This window comes from Notamacropus eugenii, chromosome 1 (assembly GCF_028372415.1).
Source record: "Notamacropus eugenii isolate mMacEug1 chromosome 1, mMacEug1.pri_v2, whole genome shotgun sequence".
Classification (NCBI taxonomy): Eukaryota; Metazoa; Chordata; class Mammalia; order Diprotodontia; family Macropodidae; genus Notamacropus; species Notamacropus eugenii.
Window position 1 is genome coordinate 130,375,692 of NC_092872.1, and position 12,352 is coordinate 130,388,043.

Sequence of the window (12,352 nt, forward strand, 5' to 3'; positions counted from 1 at the left end):
GATATGTGCATTTTTGAACATGCCACTGTAGGAGTTTGTTTTGATGTTCTGTGTACTTCTTATGCAGGTTTTCTTTTTATTTTTTTTTAAAAAATGATTCAATTGGAGGGAGACAGTGGGAAGGAAATATAATAAAAGATTATAAAAATTATTTTAAATATAATCCTCTTTCCCTTTACCTACACACACACACACACACACACACACACACACTCACACACTTCAGCTCATAAGAATTGAACATTTAATACTGTGGCATCCCTCTTCCCTCTGCCTTTTTCCCAGAGTTTATCATGTCCCCAAGTAGGCAAGCTCTGTTGAACCCTCCACGTTCACCACAATCCCCACTGCCACAATTGTATATCGCCCTGCCAATGCCTTCAGCTGTGTATTTCTCATGGTGAGACATGATTCATTCTCCAGATTCCTACAGAAAAATTTCCTCTAGGATATTTGCTCCCTTGCTGTGGTATTTGTGAACAGAAAAGACACATGGTGGCAAAGCGGAATGGTTCCCTCTCTGAGTGAAAGAGATGGCATGGCAGAGTGTCCAAATGCATCATGGGCAGTATCATTGCAATGAATTCTTTGCCCCCACACAGCGTCTTGCATCTGAGGAGATCACTTTGTAAATGTCAACTCATTAATCTTCCTAATACCCCTGATACACAGGGATTCCCCATCAAATCAGTGCAGGAGGAAATTGCACATCTGAAGGAGCTACCTGGGGTTCACCCTTTTAACAGCCTGCTTTCCATTACTCCAACTATGAAAAGCCATGTCCTCCCATTTCATCAAAAGATAGGAAATAGAGCTTTCTAACTCTCAGAATCCTAGAATCCTAGAATTAGGATGGACTCTAGAGGTTCTCTAGTTCTATCTGAACATGAACAGAAATCTCTCCATATAACCTCCCTTACAAATAGTCCACCAGATTTTGAAAACCCTCAGTGATGGGTAGCCCACTGCTTCCCAAGAAAACTTATTCCATCTTTGGACCATTTCAATTGATAGGAAGTTTTTCCTTTATATCAAGGCAAAATCTACCTCTCTTCTACTTTCACCCAGTGGTCCTGGCTCTCCCCTCTGGAGACAAACAGAGCAAGTCTAACCCCTCCATCACATGACATCCCCTCAAATACCTAAAGACAATTATATTTCACCCTGTCCTCATCCCCCGACCTACTCACCTACCTATCTTCTCTTCTGCAGACCAAACATCCTAGATTCCCCAAACAGATCCTGTGCCATAATCTCCAGTCCATATCCAGTATGTGATGAGGTCATCTCCCTCTGGATGTGTTCCAACTTGTCGATGTATTTCTAAAAACATGGCACTCAGAACAGAACAGTTTTTCAAATGCCAGAAGATCAGGGCAGAATACTGGAGGGCTATCCCCTAGCTTGTTCACAGAATCACATAATATCAGTGTTGGCAAGGACCTCAGAGGCTAAATGGAGGCTAACTCTTACCTGAACAAGAACTTTCACACCCACCAAGTGATCATCCAGCTATTGCCTAAAGGCCTCCACGAGTTGGAATCCATTCTGTTCTGAGGCAGCCCATTGTTTTTTTTTTTTTCCTGAATGCTCTCTAGTTTATTAATGTCCTTCCTAAACTTTGTTGCCCCAAAATGAACACATTACTGCAGTTAAGGTCTCTCTTCATTGAACCCAAGATCCTCTTAGCTCTTTTGGCCACCATATCACACTGTGGATGCATATCCAGTTTATGATCTCCTGAGATCCCAGACTTTTCCTCCATATAGCCATCCTCAATTGGCCTCTGAGATTTTTACCCAAAGCTTTCATTTTTGCCTCTAGTTTCAAGCAGAACAAGTTTGATTTGTGGCTCCTTTCTCTCATTTTCAAGTTGCTTCTGGGAACTTCATTTTGGGAAGAGGCCTAGGCTGACTTTCCTTCATTCCCCTCCTGGCTCTGCTTCTGACTCTGAACTTGGGCACCATCTCCTCCATTCCCTCCTTTTTAGCTCTCTTTGGTGCATCATCATTCCCCATTAAAGTGTAAGCTCCTTGAGCTTTGACTCACACTTGTATCTCCAGTGCTTAGCACAGTGCTTGGGATATCTGTCATTTCCATCACCTCTGATGCTTTATGGGTTTTCTTGGCAAAGGTACTGGAATGGTTTGCCATTTCCTTTTCTGGATGAGGAAATAGAGGCAAACAGACTCAAATGACTTGCCCAGTATCACAGCTAATAAGTGTCCGAGGCCAGATTTGAAACTCATGGAGATGAGTTTTTCTGACTTCAAACCTGACCCTCTATTCTCTGTGACATCTAGCTGCCTGACACATAGTAAGGACTTAATAAATATTCATTGTCTTTGCCTGTTCTTCAACACAGTCCTTCAGCTACTTAAAGAAAATTATCATGTTCCTCCTAAGTCTTGTTCATGCTGAACACTTAACACTGCCATATCCTTCAACCCATCCATGTGAATTTGAATCCCCTAACCATCCTGGTTGCTCTCCACTGAATGTTCTCTAGCTCAGTGGTATCAAACTCAAAACAGAAGATTGTAAACTATATATAAAGAACCAGGCTACATGGTTAGATCCCAGGTTAGAAAACCACATATTAGTATTATCTGTTTTGTTGTATTTTTATTTGTTTTGTTAAGCATTTCTTAATTAAATTTTAGACTGGTTCAGCCACATTCAGACCACGTGCTGGACCCCTCTGCTCTGGCTCAACAATGTTCATCCTAAAACGTGATGACTCAAACTGAATCCAATAATCCAGTTATGGTTTGAGTAGAACATACTACAGTGGAACTACTAGTGGTCTATCTCTGAAAACTAGATCTCTCTTAATGCAACCTAAAAACACATTTGCTTTTTTTGGTTGCCTATCACACTGTGGACACAAAGATTATTTTCTTCATTGAGTGCCAGTGAAATTGATTTTTTAAAACCAAACTTAAGACATTACCTTTAACCCCATGAAATGTCCTCATCTTATAGCTAGCCCTAAGTTCTAACCTGTATTTGTACTATCTTGATTTGGAACACGCCTTATGATGTTATTCAAAGGGGTTGATTTGATATCTACCAAAACTGAGTGAGAAAGAGGCTACTTACTGTGCGACCTTTCCCAAATCAGACCAGGAATTCGTGGGTAAGCAAAGAAGAAAACCCAGTTTTCCTAAGCAGTTGCACGACCTACTAGGCCCCCCCCCCCCCCTGCTCTGACTTTTCATTTTCCTGAGCAGGTGGCTAAAGAAACGCAATGCTTCATCGTTCCAGCCTTGGGGCACTTCATGAATCAGAGGCAATTGGTCTTCTTCAATAGGAGAGAGCCATTCAGTCTGAAGCAGGTATAAAACAAAAAGGAAGATAGATGTAGATAAAAAGGTTTGAAGGAGAGGAGAAAAGACCAGTAAGATAGCACTGAGCATTTTCTATGCTCAATTATGAGTGATGCAGTAGTCTGGGGAGATCTGGTGATTTATGTTAGAAAAAAACCTGGGTGAACTATTACATCATGCAGGGTGATAGGGTTGGGGAAGTGGGGTGAGGAGGAGGAAGGCCTATTGCTGTGAGAGCAGTTTTTCTTTCTCTGGTATCGCTAGGCACCAGCTCACCACATGAGCCTGCCTTCCCGGCCCATCGTAACAGACCTTCTCCTACTGTGAAGTGAGTCAACCTGAACTAGGCATAGACCAAGGCACTCTGGCAGCTCCTCGTGGCTGTTTTGTTTTGTATATGGAGCATTTGCTAAGCTAACTAAGGTACTATACTGACTGAGACTGTATTGCCAGGATCTTCAGAACACTTGAAAAATATTTTGACCTGCCTATACTATTTACCCAGATGTTTCCCGTGTAGTCTTCAGATTCTTAGATGGCATCAGATCCAAGATAAACTGAATAATCTAGATGTTGCATTACAAGGACTTATCATTTTGTCCAAATGGGTACTCCCTCCGCTGATACAACCCTCTATAATTGGGTCTTCAATATTCTAAATAGACTGGGGTGGGGGAGAAGGGCAGGAAACAGATAACTTTTGGTATTAGGGAATTGAAAATGAATTTATATTCGGATGATTTTCTAGGGTTCTTTTCTGCTCTGAAAAATTCTGTGATTCTAAAGATCATACCTAACTTAGAGACCATCTAGTCCAAACCCCCCATTTTATAGGTGAGGAAGCAGGTGCAGTGAGGTACAGTGACTCAGGATCCTAGGATCTCAGACTTAGAGCTGAACGTGACCTCAGAGGCCATGTAGCCCAGCCCCCTTATAGGTGAAGCTCAGGTTAAGTAATTTGCTCTACCTTACTCATAGAAGTGGTAAGTAGCAGAGCTGGGATTTGAACCCAGGACCTCTGATTCCATAGCTAGTACTCTTTTGATTTTATAATTATTCAGCAGGGTACTCACCATTGGATCCCAAACTCAACCCATTTGTTTGTCCATGCTACCCAAAGGAATTCTAAGTTTTCCTCATCTGAATCCATGTATCTGATATTGTATGAAAAGCATCTATCCAGTAGATTTTGCATCCAGAGTTTTGCCCAACTTATGGTGGAGACAGTCTAGATGAAACTTCACTTTGAAACTTTTTTGCAATCTGAGGGAAACGAGATCTGGAGCTGAAGAAGCAAAAATAAGTTGTCCCAAAAAACAAAAGTCTTTCACATTTGAAAACCAGAGTGCTTCGGTTTTGTGGTTCCTCCTGTGATTTATTTCGGGGAGGAGGGGGAGAGAGAAGAGGGATCAGGGAATCAAAAGACAAAAACTCAGTGGTGTCTGAGTTGTTTGACTAATTCTCATGGCCACTGTAACTAGAAGAAAAATAAGTGAACTACCTGACTACATTGTTGTTATTGCGTCTTCAGTCACGTCTAACTCTTTGTGGGTTTTCTTGGCAAAGATACAAGAGCGGTTTGCCATTTCCTTCTCCAGTAAATGAAGGTTAACAGAGTTGAAGTGACTTGCCCAGGGTCACACAGCTGATGAGTATCTAAGGCCAGATTTGAATTCAGGTCTTCCCTGTGCTCTATCCACTGAGCCAACTAGCTGCCTCCACCTGAATACATATATGGTACGATTTCAGGGATGAGGAGAGGGCCCAAGACCCAGCTTCCCAACCGTAAAACATTTCTACCCATTAGCTGGTGATCAAAGCTTCACCTTCACAACTTCTAATATGTTGCAGTGGACAGAGCATTGGCCTTGGAGTCAGAGTTGTTGCTGTTAAGTCATTTCAGCTGTGTCCAACTCTGTGACCCCATTTGCAATTTTCTGGCAAAGATACTGAAATGGTTTCCTTCTCCAGCTTATTTTATAGATGAGGGAACTGAGGCAAATAGGGTTAAGCGACTTGCCTAGGTTCTCACTGATAGGCAGTATCTGAGGCTAGATTTGAACTCATGAAGATGAGTCTTCCTATTTCCAGGCCCAGTGCTGTATCCCCCTGCTTCTGCCTCTGATGTCTAATAACTGTGTAACCTTGAGCAAGTAATTTAGCCTCCCTGGGTCTCAGTTTATGTTATTTGTAAAATAAGAGGGTTGGATTAGATGGCCTCTGACATCCTTTTAAAATGCAAAATATCTGGACAGGACTCTGGCTGTCTGAAGGTGACTGGGGGTAAGTGGCACCACTGAAGAGGGAAAGGGCATAGGAAGGAGTGAGCTGGTGACACCAAAGAAAAACTTGGCTAGATGATCAGTTTTCTCAAAGGTTAGTCCTACTAAAAATCATAGAATTTCAGAGCTGATTTTGGAATTTAGAATTTCAGATCTTAGACCCGAAGTCCTTAACTTTATTTTGTGTTATGAGCCCCTTTGTCAGTCTGATGGAGCCTCTCAGAATGTTTTTAAATGCAAAAAATAAAATACATAGAACTACAAAGGAAATAAATTCTATTAAAATACATTATCAGAACTATTTTTTAACCAAGTTCCAAGACTCCTGATTAAAAACTCCTGCCTTACAGATTATTTTACCCTGTCCTTCCATTTGATGCATGAAGAAACTGAGTCTCTGAGAGACTGCTTGCCCAAGGCCATGCAGCCTGTTAGTGGCATAGCCAAGACTGGAACTCTAGTCTCCTGATTCCCAGTTCAGTACTCTTTCCAGTTCTCTCTACTGTATACGTAGTCTTCATTAGCCAACATCTAAGAGCCAAACCACCATCGCTGGGATTTCAAGAGGGCAGAATATCTTGGAAATACACAAACCAAAAAAGTCTAGGAAAGGGAGGAAAATTTCAAAATGTCTCTTTTTCTGACTCTGGGTAAACAGTAAGCACATTTTTTTTGCCTGTTGGAGGCCTGGTTTTTAATCACTCCACAAGCAGTTTTCATTTCTGTAGTAAAATTGCTTGTGGTTCTGTTTAATTTGTTTCTGCAGGAGCCAGCTTTGGAGAGGATCTCCGAGGAGCTGGCGGGCATTTTAGCACAGCACGCCCAGGCAGTCAATGAGAAACGATTCCCTACATGGGAAAAATTCCTCCATACATTTCTCAGTCAAGGTAAATAAGACTACAAAGTTTCTTCTAAGTGCAAGTAGCTGTCCTCTCTTGCATTCTGGGTTTGGGGCCAGCCAGGGCTGGGCAAGGTTTGCCTTACTTGGCTGTGTCACGGAAAGGCGTTCATTTGTAACTGGACCTCTGTTGTTTTTGAATGTCCCCTAAATGTTTATCCTGCTCTCAGCATTTTAAGTAAAAAAAAAGAATCAACTCTAAAAATACTAAGCTAGGACAGCTCCAGGTCCAGATTTTCATCTCCAAAGCCTGACACAGTCTGGTCCTTCCCAGCTTTAGAAGTTTCTTCTCTTCCAGCAAGAATAATCTTACCCTAGTCTTCAGCACTGAACTCAGGATAGACTGTTTTCAGATAAGGGTCCTTCTCCCTGACCCAGGAAATTCAGAAAGCATATAAGCAGCCTCATCCTCTTAATTTCCCAACTAGGCTACAAGAGCCTGAAGGGAAGGGAATCATGTTAGTCAGTCAGTCAAACAGCATTTATTAAGGACTTATTATGTCTCAGGCACTATGCTAAGCACAGGGGATGCAAAGAAAGGCTAAAACACAGTCTCTGGCCTCAAGGACCTCGCATTCTGATGGGGGAAAAACATGCAAAAAACAAAAAAAAAGGGCCTATAAGATATATACAGTGTGAGTGGAAAGTAGTCTCAGAGGAGGCACTGGTAGTAGGAGGCAGTTGACAGGGAAATCAGGAGCAGCCCCTTTCAGACGGTAGAATTTGAGTTGAGTTTTGAAGGGAGGCAGGGAAGATTAAGAGGAAGAGGTAAAAAGGGAGAAGACAGATGCTTAGGATGGGTTGTATGAATGAATGAATGAATGTTCTTCCTCATCAAAAACCTTTTTAACTACTGTGGAAACAAAATATGATCTCAAATCTATTGATAATTGAAACTGAGACCTAATGCTTAGCTGAATTGACTAAGCCTCTAACTTTTAAATAATATTATGTAAGGTATGATACAGAAAAGAGTTGATCTGTCGATCAGGAAGCATTTATTAAGTGCTCACTATGTGCCAGGCACTGTGCTAAGAGCTAAAAATACAAACACAGATTAAGTAATCCCTGACCTCAGAGAGCTTCCATTCTATTAGGAAATGACATTTACACTGAACAATACACATAAAAACTAAGTACAAGGTCATTTTGAGAGGGCCGGTGTGAGTAGTGGGGGAATCTCATGGAAGAGGTAGCTTTTGGGCATAAGGAACAGTCTGTGCAAATTACATACAAGAGAAGTGTAATGTCATAGGAGTCACATTCTCTAGTTATCCCTTTAAGTGGAAGGCAGAACCGCTGACAAGCACATGTGCATTAATAGAAATCTAGTGTCCAGATCATGGGAAGTAATCCTTGCACAATATATTATGCTCACTGATTCACATCTAGAGGATCATTTATGAAAGTTACATTTTAAGAAGTCCATTGACTGAGTGAGCAATGCAAATAGCCAGATGATAGCAAACCACAGTGAGGAGTTTAGAAGATATATCCAATAAGCTACAAATGAAGGAACTAGTTATGTTTAGTCCAGAGAAGATGAAGAGAGGACCCAAGAAGTAATTCCCTTGTTTGAAGGGCTGTGACTTGTAACTAACAGGGACTCAGCACAACCAGTGTCTATACAGCATCTACTATGCAAGGCATTGTGCTGAGTGCTTCTGGGTGAGCAAAGATACACAAAAATGATAGCCCCCACAATTTAGTGGGAGGGCAGACAAGACAGGTACACAGATAACTTGTAATATAAGTTTGAATATGAAAAAGTACATCAAATGGTTCAAATGGACTGGTATGAGAGATCTGAGGTGGGAGGTGTCACTTTTAGCTGAGGATATCTTGGAAGTCACCAAAAGACAGATTTTGACTCAGTATAAAGGAGTACCATCTAACAAATAAAGAGAGCTGTCCATGAAGTAGAATAGGTTATATTCTAGAATACTGTGTTCTGCATTAATGGAGCTATTTTAAAAGAAACTAGCTGGCCATCACTCAATAGAGAAACAGAATGGATTCACTGAGTGAGAAGTTAGACTAGATGACTTCTAATTGCCCTTGCTACTCCAAAATACACTGATTCCCCAGCATAAAGCAGCCCGCTCAAAGCATTAAAACCACATATGGAGAAACAATAAACTCTCTCTCCATATATATATATATATATATATATATACACATGTATAATATATAATAGCTACAGATCTATGTGTGTATATAGAGAGCTTATTTCTCTCCATACATTTGAAACACACACACACATATGTATAATGTAGATCAAGATCAGATATTTCAATATGTCGAGAATCCATTATTTCAATAATGAAGATATTCCCTCCACCAAAGAAAACAGCATTCCATCTCTAACTTTGGGAGACTCTCCATTTGGTGAGCTCAGGAACATGTTACTTTAGTGTTTTATTAATGTTGGGAAACAAGGGTGAGGGCTAGATGCTGGGCAGAAGCTGGGTCATCAAAAACAAGGACTTAAGGGTTCCCCCCACTGCCAGGGAATGGTAAAGGGAGGTTGTGAGTTCTTCTCAGGTCAAACTAATGAGGCTTCTCTAGGAAAGAAAATAATGCAAATACTCCAGCAGGGCCTGCTCCATTCCTATTTCTTTCCTTTGAAGAATGCAGAGGCTCTATTCAGTTTCTAAATTGTCATGGGATTTTGCTAAGGTAGGCAATTGAAAATAAAACAGGAATGGATTTGTTTTGGAAGGAAAAAAGCCATGGTTTCAGTGAGAAAACTCTGGCAGTGACAAGGATGGGCGAGGTAAAGTACATTGAGTTGAAATTAAGTATTTTGCAAAGGAAGTCACCTTAAGAGCTGACATACAAAAGTGACAACAGAATCTGTCATGAAGGTTGTTTGTACTCTGTAAAAACATCTTTATCTAACATTTAAATTGTGAGACATCCCAGTGGGCTCCTTTTAAAGAAGCAAATCCTCTTCTGCGACTTTGTTTGGTTTTTCTGTTTTTTAGTATTTTCACAACTGTGAATGGGTGTGATGGGTTTCCTTTGTCATCCTATGTATTTTATTTTATACACTTAAAGCATTACTCTGAGAAGTGGTCCACAGGCTTCCCCAGGCTGCTGAAGGAGACCAGGCTACACAATGGGGTTAAGAACCCCTGTCCTGTACAGATTTGAGCTCATCATAAAAGGAGCTCTGCCTGTACTCAAGAAGCTGCTCTAAATTATTAGGATTTAGCCCAACAACTTCCATTCAAAACCTATAGCTTAGACTTGTGGATAGTGAGCCCTAAGCACAACAAAGTGGGAAGTGCCAGATTTGGAGTCAGATTCAAATGGATTCAATTCCTAGCTCTGGCACTTACTCTTTATATGACTCTGAGCACTTACACACTTACCCTGCCATGCCTCAGTTTCCTCATCTGTAAATAAGGGTGTGGTTCTGATAACCTATAAGGTCTCCTTTCATCTATGATTCTATAAGTAGAGAATATGAATTTGATACTTTTTCTGGATCTCTCCCTCTTCCCTTTTCTGTGTGTCTCTCCAGGTTTCTGTCCCCACAGGATGTAACTAACTTGTTGAGCTCTCTTGAATTTGAATAGGAGGCTACTAAAAAAAAAAACGCCTTCTAAATCAAAACAGGTTAATCTCTATTGGTGGAACTTCAGGCACCATAATGGACCACTGGAGAAATAATTTTAAACAAGGACTCCTACGTAGTTCTCTTAAGGCCATGTCACATAAGCTGTCATCTTTTCATAAGTTGGGACTCCGGTTGTATTAGCTCTTGGGAAGGAACATGGTTTGCTGGAATGAACGCTAGACTAAGAGTCACAGAGGCCCAGGTTCTTAGTGCACTTTCTGGCTGTGGGATCTCAGCCAGATCCCCCATATCTCTGGGCTTTCATCCCTCAGCTATAAATTAAGGGGATTTGACTAGACCACAGGTTTTTAACCATTTTGGAAGGCTGTGGACCCCTTTGGCAGTCTGATGAATCCTATGGGACCCTTCTCAAAATAGTGTTTTAAAATACATAAATAAGATTATGAAGGAAATACTATAATAATTTAAAAAAAAAACAAGTTCACAGACCCCTATGAGAATTCCTGGACTAGATTTATCTCAGTCCTATCCAGCTCTAACAGTCTATAACAAATTAGGGAAAGTCATTATGTGGGGGAAAAATCAATATGGATACAAGTATTTCCATATAATATTATTCCCAGCTAATGACATATTGCAAAAAAAAATAATCCTCAACATTATAACCAAATGTCTAAAATACTATCCCCAAGTTCACCCTAAACACATTTGGCCATTTGCTGACATCAGACCATGACAGCTTCCACTCCTTCTCCCATTCTCACCCTAAGATTATTTCTATATTATTGATTTCTCCATCCTCAGACAGTGCTCAGCTCCACTCCCACAGATCTGACTGCTCCCTCTAACATTATTTCACTTAATATTCTGTTTTCAGGAAGACAAATGATCTTGGTTGAGGTATACCTATATTTTTACTACTTTTCCAAATCTCATTCCCTTTCCTCCAGGTGGTGTGATCGAGGCATTTCCACCTGTTGAAAATGTCACCAACTTAAGTGTGGATATGTTGATAGAACCAACAGGAGAAATAAAGATGCTTTCAACAGGGGACCACCTCCATGCAGATGGCCCTTTGCAGTCCTCTGGTAGGACCATGCCACAATCATCAATTGATCCAGAGGCTCTCAACACCTTGTGTTTTCAAATAGGAAATGCCTGTAAAGATAGAGGCATTATTGGTTATTTCTCTATTGACCTGGTGACTTTTATCCATCCGGAAACCCTGGAACAGCAGGTGAGTTGAACCAAAGCCCCATGAAATGCTGGAACGTTAAGCCTTCCAACTTCCCATTATAGTACAACAGAGAATAGGAAGGTTGAAACGTTTCTCAGATTCAGTAAACAGCTGAGCAATGTTTCTGTAAATGTGTTATTCACATTGGCCAACCCATTGACTTTTTAGACCCAAAGTTTCAGCCCAATGACATGAAGCCAGATGCCATCATCATCTGCTGAAAACTGCCTGGATTAGCAGCTTTGTTCTGTACTCAGTAAGAAGTCTCAGAATGTTTTCCCTACAGACAAAATATCTTATGGTGCCCTGGGAATCAATAAGTCTGAAGTCTGTCCTAAAATACAAAATCTATCATTGGGCTGGAGTCACAAATCCTCATTTCTTTATTATTCCTGGCGTTAGCAATGATTTTCTTTGTGACTTAAGATAAGTCACTTTTAACCCTTCTGTACTTCTTTTTTTTAGCTGCAAAATCCAGTTTAAAATCTCCATTAGCAGCTACTTCACACAGTTCTTTTCTTTTTTTAAAAGCAAGTCTATGTGCCTCTGTTTCAAGGTTAGATAATGAGATACTGGCAATAGCATTTTATACCATATCCTACGTCCACTGATCGTCCAGAATTTGAATCCTAAATGATGTTTCATGGAATCAGTCATGAGTTTGAAACAATCCACCATCTGTGTAAACCTGGATAATTCATTTAAAATTCCAGGGTCTCAGTTTCCTTTTCTGCAAAATGAAAGCATTGAGATTGATCTCTAAGATCCCTCCCAGCTGTGAAAACACATGATCCCCAACATTCACCTTAGCCATCTTCTTTTCATTTTAAGGCAGCAAACATTTATTTGGCCCTGTGTTTAGTGCTGGGAGAGAGAAATAGGTTCAGGAAAAACCTCATGAGGTTTACATATCTAATAAAAGATCTTCACAGATAACTGTAATAAAGATACAAACTGGTGCGTTAGAAGATACTTTCTGTTTATATTTTAATAATATTTGTAACAACTTAGTTCAACTTC

General features: G+C 40.5%; 1 protein-coding gene across 6 annotated transcripts in view; it reads left to right on the forward strand.

Moving 5' to 3' along the window:
- The window catches only part of IQCH (IQ motif containing H), a 305,076-nt gene that overhangs the window by 208,651 nt on the left and 84,073 nt on the right, over window positions 1–12,352 (forward strand). For all 6 annotated transcript variants that reach the window (XM_072614735.1, XM_072614742.1, XM_072614763.1 and 3 more), the window contains 2 exons: window positions 6,378–6,498; window positions 11,046–11,332. In XM_072614735.1, coding sequence (XP_072470836.1) covers window positions 6,378–6,498; window positions 11,046–11,332 — 408 coding nt within the window. The remainder of the gene's footprint in view (window positions 1–6,377; window positions 6,499–11,045; window positions 11,333–12,352) is intronic.